The sequence below is a fragment of the Haliotis cracherodii genome, unplaced genomic scaffold (assembly GCF_022045235.1).
Source record: "Haliotis cracherodii isolate W230 unplaced genomic scaffold, xgHalCrac1.p SCAF_8, whole genome shotgun sequence".
Lineage (NCBI taxonomy): Eukaryota > Metazoa > Mollusca > Gastropoda > Lepetellida > Haliotidae > Haliotis > Haliotis cracherodii.
The window spans coordinates 30,313,036-30,335,799 of NW_027266341.1; the positions used below are offsets into that span (position 1 = coordinate 30,313,036).

Sequence of the window (22,764 nt, forward strand, 5' to 3'; positions counted from 1 at the left end):
CCACGTGAGTTGTCAAGCGGTGTGTCTATTTAGGGTATTTAGGGTAGCACGCTATACACATAGCTCTATTCATAACCCTTTACTTTTGTTTTCTTATGAATTCTTTTCTGCCTTATAAACACACACCTTTCATTCCCCCCCCTCCCGCCCCCCCCCCCCCCCCCCTTACCCGACGTGCTGTTGATACATGAGTCATCCTATCCGATCACGTGACTTGGATCAGCCAATAACCTTCCCTATTTTCCCTCAACCTCCCTCAACCAAAACAAGTTTCTGGCGACCCGTTATATACTACTAGCACCATACCCGTGCTCGTGGGTTTCGCCGAAGTGGTAAACGTCTGAGACCTGCATCACTTCGGACCTTCCTCCCACATTAAGCTGACACGCCGTGATATGAATGATATATATGATATGGAATACTGTTAAAAGCGGTGTTAAACCCAACTCACTCACTCACTCACTCACCCACCCACCCACTCACTCACTCACTCACCCACTCACTCACTCACTATGAAATAATATCGACTAAAGCCGGCCCAGTCGCCACGTTGAAACATATTGCCGACATCAGACCCGCACGAGAAGGGTGTGTCGTCGGAAGGCTTAAACATTTCCTTACAAGATGATGTATATACTATATGTCTTCACTGTCTGGGCCTATATCTCGTGGTACCTAATGATACATAAACACTTGCAACAGTAAAACAAACTGTTCGTCGTTGCGTGGTCAGCGTTTCATTGTGTTGTTACTCGTCCTTTGAAGATGCCACTGTTTACTTACAATAAGTGGGTATCGCACAGTGTTCAAAACCAAAGCACGTACTTATGCACTGCGGGAACTAATTTCTATAATAAATATGGAAAATATTCAACTTCCTTGATTTATTCAAGGACATTGAGATGATAGATCACTGAGAGGAGCTTAAGCACACTCGATGACCCAATCAACCTGTTGCCAGGATGACGTCACATGACATTGTTTCGCCGGTGCATCTTGCAACATAAGATAGCTATGCGATAAATCGCAAAGAACAATGAAGAACGAAGCGTGGTTTATTTCAAGATAAACCATTGTTTCTATCTTGACGTCATTTCTGGTGATTCTAATATGCTCGCAACTTGATGACGTCATACATTGGACGACGGTATTTCTGAGAGGGAAGTGTCTAGCAAGTTGTTCTTCATAGATGTAGCTGGGCTACGCAGATAAACGCAGTTGCCGAACGCTTCCATCCAAAAGAGTGAGAGGTATGGCAATCGGTATTAGGAGAAAAGGTGATCGACGTGAGGATTGTGAGAATATGCGGAAAATACCAAACTTAAGCCACCTGTTCGTAAAATGGACTTGTCCGATATTTCCGATATCGGATTCTATTCAGGGTGTCGTCATTATTAAAAGTGTGGGTAAATATTTTTATCAACATCCTTAAATAGTCTGCACATAATGTAGATATCTCATATAAGAAATATACGACAAGTGAGAGTTGTTTATGGAACAATACAACTCTGCAGGAAGAATAAACAATGAGAGGCTGATCACTTTTCATTGGACAACGTGACTATCGATCAACCGCTATTCGACCATTAATGAATCACATAAAAAAATCAACTCCTGTCCGTGTTTCCTCTTCTCAATGTGAAATCTGTGTCTCTTCTGAAGCACGGCGGCGGCTGTCTGTCAGTGACGAGATCTTGTCAAAACAGGCCTTGATTGAAAAACCTGAAGAAACTGTTTGGAAACTTGTCTTCTTTATCAATGCTAGATAGTGTGGTCCTGATAGTGTACGCTGTGTAAATCAGACAGAAATGTAATCTTTAAAGTTTTTTAACATAACTATATTTTTCATGCGTACTAACACAGCACTGAGTCATTCGATTTGAGTGCGTGGACAGTGTTTTTTCACACGCGGATTGATACAAACAGCTGAATCCTGATCGGTGACAGGTTCCCAACCCCCCCCCCCCCCTTGAAACAGGTCTTCGATGTTATTTTTGGTAATAAATAGTATACACCCAATCTGTACGAGTAATTACAGGAAATATGTCACCAGTGAAATTAGCTCAAATAATTTCAAATATAACATATTTCCCATAATCACTCGTACCTCGTGGGTTATTCTGTAAATATACTTCATTAAATTTGTATGAACACTACTATTTGTTATGAAACAAATCAATATTGTCATCATTCTGGTATTCCACAAACACGAAGTCTGGCACAGGATCATAAGCAAACATCTCCAACTCAAGTTCTCAAACTCAAATCTTCATCAATCTGACCTTAGCGTCATAGGTCAGTGACCAATATGCCCGTCTCTGTGCTCATTGAGTTGTGATTGGCTTCATGTGCAGTCACGCAATTGGGATACGTTGATGGACCCGGAAGTGTTATTGTGGAGATTTTCTGGACAGTGTAGGTCCCCAGGTCCCCATGGTTGTCATAACATATTGAGTGAGTGAATATTGATTTACGCCACACCCAACCATTTGAACTATACCGCGGAGGTCTGTCAATAATTGAGGTTGGACCAGCCAATGTTTGATGGCATGTACCAGGACAGAATCTGATTTTATGAAACAAATTAAAATCACAATTGTTTCACATAATTTGATGATGTAATCGCTGGGTGTTACAAAATCCCCGATTTGATGCAAGTGTAACAAAGAATTAGATTCGAGTGCATTCAGCATGGATTTTAGGAACGCTTCTTTGTGACACTTTAATGACGAATACGGTCAAAGGGATCACGCCACTTTCACGTGATAGCAGTATGCAGCCTTCTAATTGGCTACGGCCTGAACGTCCTTGCGCCATGTTCATAGTATCGTAATAAAACGTTGGAAGATTTCATCACGACGCCTTCCTATTTTGCAGGTAAATATAAGTTTCAGAGGAGGATTTTCGCATAAGAGAATGGTATGTGTGTGTGAGATGTAGTTGATAGTATGTAACAGACTCAAAGCCTTTTCAACGTATTGGTATGTTACAAAAGCTAAGCGACAATACGTAGAAAATGCTATAGCTGATATTGAAAAGCTTTGCGATCAGAAGTTGACTTCTAGAAGAACATTGGAAATTAGATGACTGAGAATATACCATTTGAAGTTCAGGTATCGGATTGAACAATATCAAGTGATAGAGAGACGGTATTAGGGGTTTGGTAAGAAGCATATTGGGCCCTCTCAAACTTTAATGTTAGTGAAGGCAGACATGAAGGCGACTGTGATGTTTGTGGTGAAGAATATACCGCGCTTGACACTGTTCTATACTCCACACTATTATACAGGCTCAGAATGGCACATCTTCAGGGTGTGACAAAATACCAGCAGAGGTGCTTAAAAATGAAAACTGTGTTAGTTTTATTCAGAAACTGTTTGACTTGTGCTTTCGTTTAGGGAAAATGCTCTTCGTGTGGGTAAAGGGTACAATTAACGCTGTACCAAAGAGTTCTACTGCAGTCCCAAGAGATTCGCTTTCGTACAAAGGTATTGCTTTGGCACGCTCAACTTACATGATGTACTGCTGTGTCCTGAACAACCAACTTTCCAAACACGCTCAACTCAACGACCTCTAGTCTGACAGCCACAATGGCTTTAGAAGCGGACGATCTAATAGAGCATGTGTCAACCTCACCCTCCATTATAGTAACCCGTCTTAAACAGTCAACTTTGTTACCTTCGTAGATTCCAAGAAAGCATATGACTGTATAGAAAAAAATATTTTTTGGAAAAAACTAGGAAACATTGGTATTCATGGACTGTTTTATTGTGCAGTTTACATCACTATGTACGTATGTCAAGTGTTGTGTTAGATTAAACGGTCGGTTTACGCCTTGGTTCGACGTGAAGTGTGGCCTCAAACAAGAATGTTTTTTTTATCTCCCCGTCTGTTTAATCTATACATTAATTATCTTATTATGTGTGTTAATCAGATGTCTATTGGAGTGGAAATCGACGAGGATAATATCAACATTTGAGCTTATGCAAACAACAACATTTTAATCGCGGAAATGAAGGAAATATGAATCTAATACTAGATTGTCTTAATGTAGAGCCTGGAAAGTAAAATGACTATCAATGCAACAAAATCAAGATCGATCCACTTCGGAAATACGTCTGTGTGCAGAACCACAAGCATATATACTGAACCAAATTAAAAACTTCACAATCCTAAAATTTGAACATTTTGACCAGTTATCATTGTGGGCCCTTATTGTGTATTTAAACAGTAATGTCCACGTATTGTCTTCAGATAACACACGTTTTTGTGCAGGTGAATCGATCAAAATCATGTGCACAGCACTATAGTGGCAAAAGTGTTTTTTCACGTGCAATTGGTCACGTGGCCATAATACCGCACGTGTTTTCAGCCATACTTGTTAGCAGTCATTAACAAAAAAAGAAAAACACAAGAAAACAAAAGTCTTTACGGCCATTTGTCATGCCACGCCTTTCAAATGTGCAACGTGAACGTGCCATCGGCATGTTGCAGACGGGAACGTCCGTAGCTGAAGTCGCAAGAACGATGGGTTGTAGTCGATGGACTGTTTATGATTTACAGACGCGTCTACAGCAAACGGGTACCACCGCTGATCGCCCTCGGCCAGGTCGACCACGTGTGACGTCACATGCAGAGGATCGTCAGATTGTCTTACGTCACCTCTGTAACCGATTTTTGACGGCTACATCAACCAGAAAACCAGGACTGTTTAGGGGTAGACTAAGTACGCAAACTTTTCGAAACCGTCTGAGAGCTGCTCACCTTCAAGCACGACGGCCATACAGCGGGCCGATTCTGACTCAATTACAGACATCAACGTCACTTGTGGGCACAGCGACACTTACGATGGACTCAGAGGAATTGGAATCAAGTCGTCTTCAGTGATGAATCCCGATTGAATCTTCGATTTGCTGACGATAGGGCGAGGGTGTGGAGGCGCCGTCATGAACGTTACGCCCAGTGTTGTGTACAGGAAGTTGACAGATTTCGAGGCGGAAGTGTCATGGTGTGGGGTGCATTCTGTGGCAATGCACGTTCCAGGCTTCTCGTCATCCGTGGCAACCTCAACGCTGCTGCTTACCGCGACCAGGTACTGGCACCAGAACTTCTGCCTTTTATGGCAGCACATGGACCCGGTTTGATCTTCCAACACGACAATGCCAGACCCCACACAGCAATTTTGACAAGGAATTTCCTTCAGAATGTAGGAGTCAACGTTATGAACTGGCCGTCAAGGTCTCCCGACCTCAATCCCATCGAACACGTCTGGAATGCTCTTGGCAGAACCAACCACAGAATTTGCAAGATCTTGGCACCATTTTGCAGCAACAATGGCGTCGTCTTCCCAATCAAGTGTTCACAAGCATCACAAGGTCCATGCGGAGGCGTTGTGTGGCAGTTGTCAACGCACATGGTGGCCATACACGCTACTGAACTTGTGTGCCATCAGATTCTCGTGCTTGGGACTTATGATTTAAACTGATGTTATTATCGAATACCGTAGGTGCTTGGAACAAATTATGGTTACCACCGTTAATTAAAATCCATGGCATGAAGTATAATACGTACATTAAACTATACGGCTCCTTGGTGTGGTCCACAATCCAGCTCGGAGCAAAAGTCTGTGGAAACCACAACCTCTCGTGTATGAATGGAACTCAAAATAAGGCTGTGAGACTTTTATGGGCCTTAGAGAATTTGTTCCAAGTAATTCAGGAGACTTGGGAAGGGTACCTTTAACAACACGACAGTTAGAGACCGTACGTAAGTTATATAAACGCTTTGGTTCTCTTCAACACAGAACACGAAGGAAAGGTTTTATGTGGGTCAACAGACGTGATGGATAAGAAGAGAAACTGGATTAAGTACAGTACACTTAGTACTGGAAGCTTCATTTCAACGGATAGTGATTATCATTATCGTCATTATAGTAAAGAAGTTAGAGACACAGTAATTGAGAAGTACAAAAGAGACTTTACTGGATCAATAAACCAAGTTAACAGTTAAAGGGTAACGGAGGAAACAAACTACGTCTGTACAACCAGTTCAAGAGCGAGCACAGTGAGGAACATTTCAACCAATTTGCCATGGCTACATTAAATTGTACAAGGCTTGCAGTTTTTAGGAGCTGGATGGCTCCTATTCGATTGGAAACTGGACGGTATACAAACGTACATCAAGATGAGAGTGTGTGTGTTATCTGTAACAGCTGCATTTAGGGGGAGATACATGTGTTATTACACTGTCCAATGTATAATGATGTTCGCCAGGGTTTACTTAACATATGTAATGAAGTGTGGTGAAATTAAAGCAATTAAAGTGATGTTGTTAAAGTTCTTATTAATATTTAGGAGATCGGCCTTTTTCAAACATACGTTTAGTCTCTCATAACCCAAAAGAAGTGGCTCAATTTGTGACACATTATATAATATTATATATGTAAAAATAAGGTGAGAATTAAATAAACTAACTGCATGTTTGTCTGTCTGTCTGCAAAACCCTGAATTAAGGTTTAATCCCCTCTCATCTAAATAAAATCGTCCAACATCGGCACCTGCACACACATGGAGGGTAGTTACAAAGACAAAACAACCAGCTTAGACAGTGGAAGGATATTTACAGAAACAAACAAAATTTTATTATCCGGCAAATAGGGGCATTCCTATAAAAAATGCATTTCATCACCGATTGCATTTTTACATAATGTACATTTTGTCTCCTTTAAAGACATTGAATGATCTCCGATTTTCAACAATTGACCTGTGATTTTAGCAGTTCTGAAGCGTGTTAGATATATACGTAGGTTAGAGGGTTATAATGTCAATTATGGCTCCAAGGAAGGTATCTCTTTATAAATATAAGTAATATCCTTTGATGAATTCACTTTGGAAGGTCTCCTATTTTGAACAAACGGTTCAATCAAAACTGTTGCAATCATGACAAACAAGAGATATCATTTGTGAAATCATTCAGAAATGGGAAGTTGTTGTCTTGATTACATTGGGTAAATGAAACATTATTTTCCAAACACTATCTGAGGAGTCATCAGATGATGGTAATTTACACCAGTACGAGATTTAGTGAACATGTTCAGTGAATTATAATTAAGGTAGGCCTACATGTTTAATACATTTTAAATGTACATGTTCCAAGAGTATTGGTTTCTCAAAGCCCACTATTTCTGAATCATCTAGCAATATGTACTGAACCAGGTGGTTCAAAATAGTTTAATCTGAAAATCGATAAGCATTGCTAACAGTCTATTGTGCTTGTAACAATGTATACATAGACCTCGATGCCTGATCTTTCAGTTTTTTCTGATCTTTACACATTCTTCTGGTGTCTGACACCAAAAACATATGCCTTATTTGGCGACAATATTACATCCGTTTGACTTATTGATTACATTATTCTTCAAATGCTGTTAAACATTTCTATGATGATCTGAAGTTAAATCCTTCAGCATATCATACCATATAATATCACTAAAGTTTTAGTACAATCCAAGTAAATTCGATAATAATGTTATATACACTTTGCACTTCATTAAAACCATTTTAGATAGAAACGTTTATAGGTCGTCTAGGCACAGTGCGAATAAGAAGGTGACAAAATTTTCACCTGTTGTACACCAATAAGGAACAATCCGTTGTATCAACATTATGTGAAACATGCGTTATCTGGTACAGTAAAAGTATCTCAGCACATTCAGAATAAACACTTTGTAAATGGTTGAGTAGTTATTCCTGATCCCGGCTTGCGCTTCGCTGAGAGTAGACAATTAGGGAAAGCTTTCACAAGTAGCTAGTTATTCAATACAGCCGTGAAAAATGTATAAACTATCACTGACTTTTACGCCTCTCATAACTCAGTAAGAGTGGCTCTATACACTGTGTATATAATTTACAATTATAATTTTGCATTTGTAAGAAATCTATAAAGGTGAGGCGAGAATAAAAGTTCTGTCTGTCTGTCTGCCCCTGCACTGCCACGGTCAGCTAAACTTCCTTTACTTGTTATAGATTGTTTTGATTGAAGCTACAAGTCAGGATTCAACGAGAGAAGGCATTTACATAAACAGGCAGTATTACATGTTATTACATGGGCAGAGCTTTTGATGTATTCATTGTACATAAAGTCAAAACTACAAAATCCTTTTATGTATACAAGTACGGCCTATGCATATGTACAACGTACAAGGCTGTAGAATTACAGGTGTGACACAAGGACCAGCAGTCCGGTATATACATTTATCCTACTGGATATCCTACTGGATTTGGGCCTGCCGTACAAAATAAAATACATACAAGGTTTTGACATTATCCTGCAGGATATAAGCTCACTCGAGCAAGCCGTACAAAGTAAAACACATACAAGGTGTGATATTATCCTGCAGGATATAAGTTCCTTCGAGCAAGCCGTACAAAATGAAACACATACAAGCTGTGACATCATCCTGCAGGATATAAGCTCACTCGAGCAAGCCGTACAAAGTAAAACACATACAAGCTGTGACATCATCCTGCAGGATATAAGCTCACTCGAGCAAGCCGTACAAAGTAAAATACATACAAGCTGTGACATTATCCTGCAGGATATAAGCTCACTCGAGCAAGCCGTACAAAGTAAAACGCATACAAGCTGTGACATTATCCTGCAGGATATACGCTCATTCAGGAATGCCGTACAAAGTAAAACACATACAAGTTGTGACATTATCCTGCGGGATATAAGCTCATTCGAGCAAGGCGAACAAAATAAAACACATACAAGGTGTGACATTATCCTGCAGGATATACGCTCATTCGGGCATGTTGTAATAAATAAAACACAAAGGTGTGACATGCTGGATGACATAAGCTCATTCGGGCAATCCCTACAAAATAATACACATACAAAGTATGACATTACCTTGCAGGATATACCCTCATGACGGCATGCCGTACACAATAAAGCATATACAAGATTTGGCATTATATTACAGGATATAAGTGCATTTAGACATGCCTTACACAAACAAACAATAAAACACATACAAGATTTGATTTTTTTCTACAGGATATAGGGGTCACGGGTGGCCCAGTCGTCTAAAGCGGCGCGATTCGCTGTGCAAGGTTGCCAAGGGACGCCCAAAACCCATGATTGCGGGTTCGAATCCCGGTTCGCCCCGATTATGTTTCTAGGTTTGTCAGCACCATACCCGTGTTCGTGGGTTTCATCGAAGTGGTAAACGTCTGAGACCTACATCACTGTACATCACCTCATTATCAAGGGTATCAGCTACCAAGCAAACTACACAAAGAAATGTTTAAAGATTATGTGTCCTGCTGTCTACTGTATTTCGGTTTGACAGATGATTTCATCTAGGAGATACTAAACATATTTAAGATTTAAGATTTAAGATAAAGATATATTCACCAAATACCATGTATGAAGAACCCTTGAATATGAAGTTAGTCAGTACCAAACATGCTCGTTTTGTAAGATGAAAGAAGAATGTATTCTTCATGTCTTCTATGAATGTAACATTGTCAATCATATCTGGGTGTTCCCGGAAAGCATCTTAACTGCCTCACATCAAAACAATTAGTATCAACTGTAAAAATGTATGCGTTGGTTGGGATTTTTTTATTCCTCAACCACATCATCCTAGCCAGCAGGAAGTATATAACCCGATGTAGTAAAATTGGTTCTAATCCTTTAAATTGATGGGTGATTTTAAGAAAACACTAAATATATCTTTCACTGAAGCTTTATTTACAAAACAAAATGATGCCGAACACAGTTTTAATAAAATGCAAAGGCATTTGGAGAATATATGTTTCCAGAAATGTACTGTGTGTGTGTGTGTGCGCGTGCGCGCGCAAACACGTGCGTGTGTGTTGGGGTTGGTGGTACTGCTGCTTAACGCTTTGCAAAAAGTGTTTGTGACGGGAACCACCTTTTCGCGTAATCCTTCAGAGCGTTTACGTGAACACATGCCTATGGTATACTAAGTGACTGAACGCTTGGAACAACATGTTGCTCTGACGCCTGTATACAACTAAAACGGACATTTGACTCTTTTTTTTAAACCTGCGCTAGAATTGTGATGCATAATGTAATGTGAGCAGCTTTTATTCCTTGAGCTACCACTATACGTAGGTGATACGGGCAGCCATGCTATTGCTGTCTTGACCTCACGATAGGCAGGACGAAGCGAACTATCACAATTGATATCCACTGTGTCAGGTCAGCATTCCTTGACACCAGGAGGTCAAACACTCTTTGATGGCCTCGAAGAGCTGCGAACACAATTGGAGTCTAACCACTTTCTCCACATAAGTTGATGTTGGAGGGTGACAAGATATGTTGCACTATAGCTGTGTTACCTCCAATACAGGCAAAATGAATTAAGCTATTACCATGGTCATCCATCAGTGTCAGATCAGCCTCCGTTGATACGAGGAGATCAAACACACGTTGGTGTCCTTTACAAGCTGCTACCATTACTGGTGTTTTCCCATTACGTCCCCTACTATTTATGTTAGAGGGTGACAAGACATGTTGTATTATAGCTGTGTTACCTCCAATACAGGCATGATGAGGTAAGCTATGACCATGGTCATCCACCAGTGTCAGGTCAGCCTTCTTTGATACGAGGAGATCAAACACACGTTTGTGCCCTGCAGTGGCTGCTGTCATTAAGGGTGTATATCCACCCTCTCCTCTAGTATTGATGTTAGAGGGTGACAAGACATGTTGTACTATAGCTGTGTTACCACCATTACAGGCATGATGAAGTAAACTATTACCATGGTCATCCGCCAGTGTCAGGTGAGCCTTCTTTGATACGAGGAGATCAAACACACGTTGGTGTCCTTTACAACGTGCTACCATGACTGGTGTTCGTCCATATTGTCCTCTAATATTGATGTTAGAGGGTGACACCAAATGCTGCACTATAGCTGTGTTAACTCCAATACAGGCGAGATGAAGTAAGCTATTACCATGGTCATCCAACAGTGTCAGGTCAGCCTTCTTTGATACCAGGAGATCAAACACACGTTTGTGCCCTCTAGTGGCTGCTGTCATGACTGGTGTTCGTCCATACTGTCCTCTAGTATTGATGTTAGAGGGTGTCAAGACATGTTGAACTATAGCTGTGTTACCGCCAGTACAGGCATGATGAAGTAAACTATTACCATGGTCATCCCGCAGTGTCAGGTCAGCCTTCTTTGATACGAGGAGATGAAACACACATTGGTATCCTTTATTAGCTGCTACCATGACTGGTGTATGTCCATCTTGTTCTCTAGTATTGATGTTAGAAGGTGACACAACATGTTGTGCTATAGCTGTGTTACCACCATCACAGGCAAGATGAAGCAAACTATTACCATGGTCATTCAGCAGTGTCAGGTCAGCCTTCTTTGATACGAGGAGATCAAACACACGTTGGTGTCCTTTACAAGCTGCTACCATGACTGGTGTATGTCCATCTTGTCCTCTAGTATTGATGTTAGAGGATGACAAGACATGTTGTATTGTAGCTGTGTTACCTACAATACAGGCAAGATGAAGTAAGCTATTACCATGGTCATCCCGCAGTGTCAGGTCAGCCTTGTTTGATACGAGGAGATCAAACGCACGTTGGTGTCCTTCACAAGCCGCTGTCATGACTGGTGTAAATCCATACTGTCCTCTAGTATTGATGTTAGAGGGTGACACCAAACGCTGTACTATAGCTGTGTTACCTCCAATACAGGCATGATGAAGTAAGCTATTACCATGGTCATCCATCAGTGTCAGATCAGCCTCCGTTGATACGAGGAGATCAAACACACGTTGGTGTCCTTTACAAGCTGCTACCATGACTGGTGTTTTCCCATCACGTCCTCTACTATTTATGTTAGAGGGTGTCAAGACATGTTGTACTATAGCTGTGTTACCGCCAGCACAAGCATGATGAAGTAAACTATTACCATGGTCATCCCGCAGTGTCAGGTCAACCTTCTTTGATACGAGGAGATCAAACACACGTCGGTGTCCTTTACAAGCTGCTACCATGACTGGTGTATGTCCATCTTGTTCTCTAGTATTGATGTTAGAAGGTGACACAACATGTTGTACTATAGCTGTGTTACCTCCAATACAGGCATGATGAAGTAAGCTATTACCATGGTCATCCACCAGTGTCAGGTCAGCCTTGTTTGATACGAGGAGATCAAACACACGTTGATGTCCTTCACCAGCTGCTGTCATGACTGGTGTTTTCCCCTTACGTCCTCTACTATTTATGTTAGAGGGTGTCAAGACATGTTGTACTAAAGCTGTGTTACCACCAGTGCAGGCAAGATGAATTAAGCTATATTCATGGTCATCTAACAGTGTCAGGTCAGCCTTGTTTGATACGAGGAGATCAAACACACGTTGGTGTCCTTCACCAGCTGCTGTCATGACTGGTGTTTTCCCATTACATCCTCTACTATTTATGTTAGAGGGTGTCAAGACATGTTGTACTAAAGCTGTGTTACCACCAGTGCAGGCAAGATGAGTTAAGCTATAACCATGGTCATCTAACAGTGTCAGGTCAGCCTTCTTTGATACCAGGAGATCAAACACACGTTTGTGCCCTCTAGTGGCTGCTGTCATGACTGGTGTATATCCATACTGTCCTCTAGTATTGATGTTAGAGGGTGTCAAGACATGTTGAACTATAGCTGTGTTACCGCCATTACAGCCATGATGAAGTAAACTATTACCATGGTCATCCACCAGCGTCAGGTCAGCCTTCTTTGATACGAGGAGATCAAACACCTTCCGGTTTCCTTTACAAGCTGCTACTATGACTGGTGTTCGTCCATATTGTCCTCTTATATTGATGTTAGAGGGTGTCACAACATGTTGTACTATAGCTGTGTTACCTACAATACAGGCAAGATGAAGTAAACTATTACCATGGTTATCCACCAGTGTCAGGTCAGCCTTCTCTGACACGAGGAGATCAAACACCTTTTGGTGTCCTTTACCAGCTGCTAGCATGACTGGTGTAAATCCATACTGTCCTCTAGTATTGATGTTAGAAGGTGACACCAAATGCTTAACTATAGCTGTGTTACCTCCAGCACAGGCAAAATGAAGTAAGTTATTACAATCGTCATCCACCAGTGTCAGGTGAGCCTTCTTTGACACGAGGAGATCAAACACGCTTTGGTGTCCTTTACAAGCTGCTACCATGACTGGTGTATCTCCATTACGTCCTCTAGTATTGATGTTAGAAGGTGACATGACATGTTGTACTATAGCTGTGTTACCTCCAATACAGGCATAGTGAAGTAAACTATCACCATGCTTATCCAACAGAGTCAGGTCAGCTGATGCTGATGCGAGAAGAAGAAACACACTTTGGTGTCCTGCAACGGCCGCTATCATTAAGGGTGTACGTCCATCTTCCTCTCTAGTATTGATGTTAAAAGGTGAAACCACATGTACTATAACTGGGTTACCTCCCTGAGAGGCATAACTGAGTAAACTATTACCCTGGTCATCCACCAGTGTCAGGTCAGCCTTCTTTGACACAAGGAGATCAAACACATTTTGGTGTCCATTACCAGCTGCTACCATGACTGGTGTCTGTCCATCCTGTCCTCTAGTATTGATGTTATAAGGTGACAAGACATGTTGCACTATAGCTGTGTTAGCACCAGCACAGGCAAGGTGAAGTAAGCTATTACCATAGGCATCTAGCAGTCCCAGGTGAGCATTCTTTGATACGAGGAGATCAAACACAGTTTGTTGTCCTTTACCAGCTGCTGTCATGACTGGAGTAATACCATCATGTCCTTTAGTGTTGATGTTCGAAGGCGATATGACATGTTCTACTATTGTTTTGTTACCACCTAAACATGCATAGTGTAGTGATTTCCCGTACTTGTCATTAATGTTCTTGTTTGATATTGATTGCAATAACTGGTAACATTCATTGGATCCTGTTCGTGCAGCTTCCATGAGTGGAGTCCTGCCTTCATCATCTACAGAATTCATAACAACAGTCTTAAAGAGGTCTCTGTTGTGTTGTTTCAACACTTCTAGTATTTTCTGCTGTCCTGTCATGCACGCTACATTTATGATGGTTTTGTAATTTTCAGTAGTACTGACTCCATCGGCACCCTGTTCTTACAGATATAGTAATGTTCCAGAACTTCCACTCAAAGCAGCAAATAAAAGCAGGCTATTCATTAAGATGATGCCTGGATATTCACACCTAGAGAAAAGCCACTTTAACAATGTCACGTTGTTTTTTAATACACAACCTGTAAACGATTCTTTGATTTCTTTTTGCGTAAATTCTTCGCCAGTTTTCTTTTCTATACTTTTTGCAAACTTTGAACTGTGTCCACGTACAATCCAACATAAGAAACTGTGGTCCATGTCTCTTTTGTGAAACCAACTTTCTTCCATGGATTCGTCAGGCTGGAGCTTTTCAAGAAGTTGAAGAACTATTTTGTCTTGCTGGAGGATGGGGTGTGTCACTGATTTGGAAAAATGCCCATCTTTTATTGATTTTGCAAGCCGTGTGGTTAGAATGTCATAGTAATTTTCTGAGATGTAGATGACATGAAGGTGTTCATCAGTCTCGGTTTCTGATACTGGCTGGGGTTGCACTCTCTCATATATGAAGTTGTCACTGCAATGAGTCAGCACAAGTGTTGGGCTGATATCATACAAGACACAAGCACAGGCATCATAGATCGAAGAGTGGGCAAATCCCACTGTATCTCCACGTGTGAAGTATGTTCCCCTGAAGCCCTTTGCTGCGTCGTACATTCCTGAACATGAAGCTTTTGGGAACAAGTCTAACACGGTACTAACCATATTGTCCAGTACCTGGTCCTTTCCTGCTGATTCCAACATGGCCAAATCTAACTTCTCCTCACACAGTAGCATAAGAACCAATATGGCTGATCGATCAGTTTTTGATCCCAGTAAGCTGTTTAGTTCTAATCTAAGATAGAGCAGTGGTTCCTTGAAAAAATTCATCATATTTTTGGAAAAAGAAGAAAATTCAAAAAATAGTTTACAAGTAAGTGGAAATCCAAACACAGAATCGGCGTCCCACAAGTCGCATTGTAACATATCTTCATAATCTGTGTCATTTTCATTATCTTCATCAAAACACTTGTTGTGGAGTTTTCTGTGTTTCTCAAATATAGCTTTCTTCTCTTCCTGAGTATATCTGTGTTTCGTTTGTGTTGTCATATCCATCACTGTTTGTCCCTTGAACAACGATAACCCCTCATACTGCATCTGGGCAAGCCCATCGTGGAAGTTGTAGGTCTTGGATGTGAACACAACACGGATATCCTTTGTGGGTTGTTGTGCTGGACCAGAAACACTACTAGTTTTCTTTTCACCTCTTCTTTTGGCTTGCTGATTTCTGAGTGAATGTTTCTCAAATGTATTATTGCACCGTTGCAAGTGAAGAACAAGCTTACTCAGAAATGGTTTCAGCTGGGAAACATCTGCAAACATATCATCTATGATCAGAAATACTCTAGGTGATAAACTCAAGAAGCTACCCAGGTCGAACTGATCAATCCTGTCCACAGCCGCCAGCTTGTACCCCCTTCTTCTGTACTGTGAACCCAAAATGAGAGCAGTCGTGGTTTTCCCTTCTCCTGGAGCACCACAGATGGTGACATGGCCAAATTCCTCCAGATTTCTTTTTGCACTTCTGAAGGCTTCTGCTTCAACAAAGACTTCTTTTGCTGCACTTATTTGTAGGTCAAGGGTAGCTAGAAACACAAACAGAACAGTATTATATCTTTCATGCATGTTATAATATAAAAGATGCTAATGTTGTTGCTTTTGAAACTACTTTGATTATGAAGGTTGGTGCTGTCATGTGAGAAAGTGTCTTGGTGAGAGTGTTCGACAATCCCTAAATTCTAAATCAGGTCAATACCACTCAGTGACTGAGTCACAAGATGTATAAGAATATTTGCCTTTTAAATAGAAGAGAACTGTTCCCGAGTGGTTCCGGGAAACCACTACAAACCTATAGTTGAAAAATAAAATATTTCTGATTGCAATAAGTTAACACATATATATATTAGTTTCTGTAAACAATAATTCAGTTTGTAATTGTCCTTTTTTTCTTTTTTTTTCAACTTTTTATTCAGTCATTACACATGATACATAAGCACTTGGAGAGCAATGCAGTTTTACGAATATCGATCTTTCTCAAAAGGATATGGTACAGAGGAGGCCTAAAGCATAATCCACATCATGGTACAGAAGAGGACCATGAGGTTTGTAATTGTCCTTGCTGAAACAATCTGAATCTGTGTGTGTGTATTCCCGTATGAAGCAATGGGTTTAATGGTTGCATTACCATTAAAACATTACTTAACAAATATTGACAATTCTTTGACTACAATATTACTTTGATTTATCTTTCCACCTCCGAAACAAATTTCATATTTAAGTATGTTTTCTTATTGAAATGATTGTGAACTATTCAGCAAATATATACAGTTGTTTCTCAAGTTCCTGTTTTCTTGCTTGTGATCATGAATTGTTTCTAAATATACACAAATGATTTAATATTCTCATTATCTATTTCTATATAGTTTACAATATTGTCTTGTTCGTGAAATAACGCAAGAGATGGAAATTCTTCTTCCTTGCTTAAAGACATATCTTTCAATTTACTGTTACATTCCTGGTAGTAATCCTAGCGAAAATATAAAGCAAAAAAAAACCAAGACATCCCTTTGTAATTGTCTCCTGAGTAATCACTCAGTTTAGTCGATGGAATGGTCAACATCCTGATATTTTGTCAGGAATTTATATTCTATGTACTGTCATGATTACTTTGATACTTTGATAATATTGATGTAAGATGCTTTTCAGAGTGGGGAAATTCGGTGTTTGTGCTGTTTTCATTGGTAGAATGCACCAAATAAACGATTCCGCTATTATCCAAAGTCTGGCTACCCCACATGACAGGTTTATACTTTCCACTGACAAGGCCGCAAATAACGTAACTGCTATGTGTGAGCATCACTGCATTACTTGTTTGATCAGAGAACTTGGTAAAATTCACATATAATACCACATATAAAGCCAGTATGTTAACTGAAGAAAAAAGCTGAAAAACCCCCAAAACTTATTTTACTGTTGCATCAATTTTGGCTTGACTCTAAATCCGGAAGACAAGTCCATCCCGGTTTTGTACTGGCTTCGAAAGCTGCATACAATCCGTACAGAGTATATACTAAATTACATTCATTGAAGAAAATATGAAAACCTAAATGTAAACATAGATATACAAGGCAACTGGTACAATAAGGACATCGGTAGGATGAGAGATCATATGATTGAAGCATACTCCCCAAGCGGGTTGTCACATGGGATGAGACACTCTCTTATAGGAAGAAAAGAAAGCGAATGCTCTCTCTCTCTCCAGACACTCTCTCAGACACTGTCGTGTACTGATTACTGTGTTCATTCAAGTTCCCCGAATAAGAGATGATCAAGTAATTACGGAATTAACTTTAGATCATAAAAGGAAATATACTCTGTCCAAAAATAAATTACAAAAGTAGTAAAATCGTAAATATCAAATATCTGCCGATATCCATACAATATTCACAGAGACACAGACACACCATGCACGCACGCACGCACGCACGCACGCACGCACGCACGCACGCACGCACGCACGCACGCACGCACGCACGCACACACACACACACACACCTTTGGTTTTCAGTTGCATGTACCGAAGATATGACACAACTGACGGAAGCCCAACGCATCAACGACTGCATACAGGCCAACTGAAGCCAGTTTTTTTCTACGGGGAAGCAAGACCATTACAAGACTGTGGAACCGTTATCAGACACACGTCACTTATGTGAACGAACCACCACGGTCCACTCTTCACCTACAGCAACACCAGGAGTGAGTTTATATGCTTTTCGTCACATCGGCAATATTTCATCCAAATCGTGACGACAAGACAGTGAGGAAACGTTTTTTACGCTGAAGGTGTTCGCGCTAGACGACCAGTTCGAGGGGTCATTTGGAAGGACCTGCATCGTCGCCTGCGACGTCAATGGTGTCAAGTCAAAAGAGTATGGCCAAAACTGCCATGGAGACAAGTTTGACTTAGTGATGAGCCACGTTTTATGCTTTGCCGTGCGGATGATTGACGTCGTGTTACAGGCGTCGCGGCTAATGCATAAAACTCTGTATACAAAACGTTGACAGATTTACTGGTGGTCGTGTGATGATTTGTGCAGCCATCTCCTACACTGTTGGGACAGACTTAGTGCAAGTTCAAGGAATTTAACGGCACAACGTTACACGAATGATATACTTCGGTAGACGACCTTTACCTTAAAAATCTACTGTTCCATGTGTGCCATATGGAACCTGGGTCAATGGGAATGATGTATGCAAATTTTGAACATTCGATTACCATCTGCTGTTTTTACGATACATAAAGTATACATCTAAAATCTTTTTTGCGTTTCTTTTTTTGCAGTGTTTTTATTGATATTTGATGCACCAGTTTAATGCAGGCTACATATTTATATGATGCATTTCTTTTCATACGTATCAGATTCCACTACACAGTTGACAAACATTCTCCAATTATCAGAATAAAGGGTGACAGTGCCTACCTTCATCAACAGTTCCTGCAGGGGTCGCTCCAGTGAATACATTATGCGTCCCAACCAGAGTGAGGGCTTGAGGGGCTCCATCTGAAAAGAGGTGAGGTGAAATTGGGTTTAACGTCACGCCCAAGATTATTGCACTTACATAGCGACGTGCATGCACGTGAGTGTGTGTGACTGCTTCTACTAGTCCGGACAGTTTGCTGCACATGTTCTCAACAGTTAAGAGCCACTGGAATTTGTCATGAATTGATATGAATTCTCGTTTGCATTTCGTTTGAAGTTGTGGTGTATGACGTGTACATTGTATACTGACCCACACTTCGTTACCCTCATATTATGAATGAAGTTTTCCCTTGAGTTTGTCATGAGGGGTTTAAAGTACAAAGTTAAAAAAGCAAAACATTTGAAGGAATTAAACTTCATCTGTTCTGATATTGCAAAAACATAAGGCAATTCCTGTGACTGTGACTATTAATTCTACTTGATTCAAATACTTTCTGTGAATTTAAAGAAACTTTGTCTCCGCCATTTCGAAACAAGTTTTTAATTGAGAACAAAGCCAATTTGAATGGAGTTCGTGTTGACGTCATTACTTTTCTCAAATATATATACAAATACCAACTCAAAATGCGTCTTTTATAAAACTGAGTGACTCCTAAGCCGATCAATAGTGGAATGGAGCTTATCATAGACGTGATAGTACATGATTGGTGAATATTTGTGTTGTAATATGTTTCGAATTTTGATTTTAAAGGATTCCAATCTCCCGTACATAATATTGAAAATGTGGCAATGCTAGATCAGCGAGCACTAACTATGATTAGTGCTACATGTGACCTCTGACATCCCCTTTTGTTAGCGTTCATTGACCTCTTAATGCTCAGGAGTGGACAGTAAAAAATGAAAATGACATATAGTTTCAGCTCGTCTGGTTACCTCTTAATGGGATGACCTCCACCATTTCGTCCTCACTGTCATCTTCCAGAGTGGTCAACGTATTTGTGGCCATTGTAGTCCTTCACATCAACAATTAACACACAGACGAAACTACCACGTGAGGATGCACCTGACAAACGAAATCAATAATGCATATCTTATTCAGATTTCGTTTGACTTTCAAGTTTCACTTCATAGTTTCGTGTTTCCTTGCATTTTAGAAATTTTATTTGGAACCGAATGCTTAAGCATGACGTTATTACACTAAAAATGTTTTTAAAAAAAATTTAGGCAGTGCTAGCTGGGAAGTGTAAAGACACACACTCGTAATACTCCCAAGCCAATGTGACAAACTGCCACCAAATCTATTGGATCTCACTACAAACACGGGACACCGTGTTCCAGAAATACCTATTTTTGTTTCTTTCTTACTTAACGACAGCTATATGACTATTTTCTGTGAATAATTGAATCTGGACCAAACAATCCTCAGTAACGTCATGAAGATCGTTCTACGCAATTAGGATACGACGGCATGCATCCACCAAATCGAGGAGCCTTACCATCTGATACCGTTAGTCGCCTCTTGTAACAGCAAAGTCGCCTCTTACGAGATGTGTTGCTGAAGACCAATTCTAAACCAGTTCTAAACTTCCACAGAACGGTTTGAGACCCGCAAAACTTAAATGTTTTCTATCAACGATAGGCCTAAAAACAAGAACTGTTTCTCATATCAAACAATTATTATCCTCAAAATGCATCGGAAATTAAAAGAGTAAGACTTACTGTGTATCAAGCGAGATCATCATCCCTAATTTGCTTGTAATACCTGGAACATCTTCAAGCTGACGCTCCCTCGCTTGTCACACTCAGAATATCGCTTAAACAACGTGCTGATCCATTTGTTTAATTTGAATGCCCTCTGTATAAATAGACTCAAGGCCACACACTCCATATAACACCGCTAGTCTTTGTCACTGTTTCTCCAGCCAAATTATTGAAACGCAAATCAATGATATTCATGAGAATACCAAATACTTTATTGCTACGACATAATGTCAATCGATAGCCAGCTCATTCGCTCCATTGAAACCAACACGGCACAGATGGCCCAAATGATACCAGCTTGAAGTGGGTGTGTCTCGGAGAGCAGCTTCATGAGTCACAGGCTTGACGTATACAATTTTGTACACGATTTCCTAGCGTGATATTACGCCACATCCCCTGCAATATGGCCAGGTGATCCACCTACTCTTAGTACAATGCAGACTTTGAAGTCTCTAAATCACACAACATAATAATAAACCTCAGGAAACATCATTACTGATAGGTGATCACACTGAAAGCATTGAATTTAGTTGCAAAAACTGTGTTTTCTTGAGACATTATTTGCAATGAGTGTCTGTGGTTAATACCAATAGCCTCGAGTCTAAGTTTCTATTTTTGTATTCAAGAATCCCTGACTACGGTTCACTGATGTTCAACCTGGTTTGAGGGGTCAGTCTACCTCCTGCTCATTCTTTTGAAGACACCCTACAAATGGATGTCCTACCAGTAAACATTTTCCTTGCAGTGCTAACATGCTATTTGGAAAGAACACATGATGTATTTAATCGTTTCCACGTGGACTCTTTGTTATATATACTGAACTGCAAAAGAAACGCCACCATGGATAGATATATTAGAAACCCTATTTGTCCAAAAACTGTAAACATACTTTGAGACATATTTAAAAGATGAAACTTGGCAAAACTGATCATCAAGGTTGAAATTAAAGTGAAACACAACAATAGTCTCTGAGAAAATGGCACCACAAGTTTGCATCTCGTGTGTCCGCCATGTGCATTGATGACGGCCGTGCAACGCCGATACATAGAATGGATGAGGCGGTTGATGAAGGCCATAGGCACTTGAGCCCACACTCGGAGGAGCGCCTGACGCAGTTCAGCTGCAGTTGTCGGCCTTGGTCGGACGTCATTCAGCTGTCTTTGAATCTCGTCAAACAGGTGCTCAAAGGGATTTAAATCGGGACTGAGGACAGGCCACTGCATGGTTCTGATGCTATTCTGCTGGAGAAGGTCTCTTGTTGCTCTCGCAGTGTGGGCACGGGCGTTACCATGCTGAAACTCGTGGTTGCGGCGACGTGCCAAATGAGGTATGGCGTGTGGTCTCAAGACTTGATCGATGTACCGAGCTGCTGTGACACCATTGCCTCTCCCTGGACCGATGTTCTGAGAGACCACAGGGCCGACCCTCTGTGCAAGACCAATTCCAACCCACACCATGATGCTCGGACCATCCCATGAGTCTCTCGCAACAATACAAGCATGCGAATAACGTATCCCACGGCGTCGTCAGCCTCTCTCTCTCTGCCATCTGCTGAAATACATGAAATACGGTAACGGCTCTCGTCTGAGAAGAGGACTCTTCTCCACTGCTGGTGGCGCCAGAGCTGGTGCTGTGTGGCCCACTGAAGACGGTCCCGGCGAAGACGTGGTTTCAGAATGGGTCCTCTGTGTCGCCTGTGAGAGTGGATGTGTCTGCTCGTCAATCGTCAACGCACGGTGTCCGCATTAATGTGTCGCTGGTGTGTCCCCATGGTCTGTCGAGCAGTTTCCGCAGCAACAGTAACAAAGCAATCTTGAAGATGCTGTCGCACAATCTGACGATCCTGACGTCGGGTGGCGACCCTTGGTCTTCCTCCACGTTGTTAGTCATCTGTAGTGTTGGTGGGCTGGTGCCGTTGCTGGAGCCTGTATATGGCCCTTAACTGGACTTGAAATGCATTGGCAACTTGCCGGGCGGTTTGTCCAGCTTGCAATCGCCCAAAGGCTTGGTGTCGCTGATTTCTTGTCAATCGTGGCATGTGGTAGCAATTCAATAACGAATGAATGTTTTCCGATCTGGGTGGATTTTTATAGGGCAAGAAATGGGGTAACGCACAGAACACACGTGCATTGGGTTACCATGGCTGTTGCCGTGATGCGTTTGGGCGATCGGTTTTATTGTCATCTGCTTTGTTTTTTTTATCATCAAATTTAATATTTCCGGACGAGGTAATGTTAAATTTTAGAAACTTTGACAAAGATTACACAGATATTTAAAGGATTACTTTTATGCAATGTTCCTTGGGGTGATGTTTCTTTTGCGATTC

General features: G+C 41.0%; 1 protein-coding gene across 1 annotated transcript; it reads right to left on the reverse strand.

Moving 5' to 3' along the window:
- Window positions 1-10,164: 10,164 nt before the first annotated feature.
- On the reverse strand, window positions 10,165-21,661 carry LOC139450931 (uncharacterized). Its single transcript, XM_071232755.1, has 6 exons — window positions 21,328-21,661; window positions 14,436-15,779; window positions 13,524-14,015; window positions 12,747-12,908; window positions 10,569-11,543; window positions 10,165-10,286 (listed from the first exon to the last, which is right to left on the reverse strand). Exons 1-6 carry the CDS (start codon window positions 21,659-21,661, stop codon window positions 10,165-10,167), a joined length of 3,429 nt encoding a protein of 1,142 aa, XP_071088856.1.
- Between the last annotated feature and the right edge of the window lie 1,103 nt (window positions 21,662-22,764).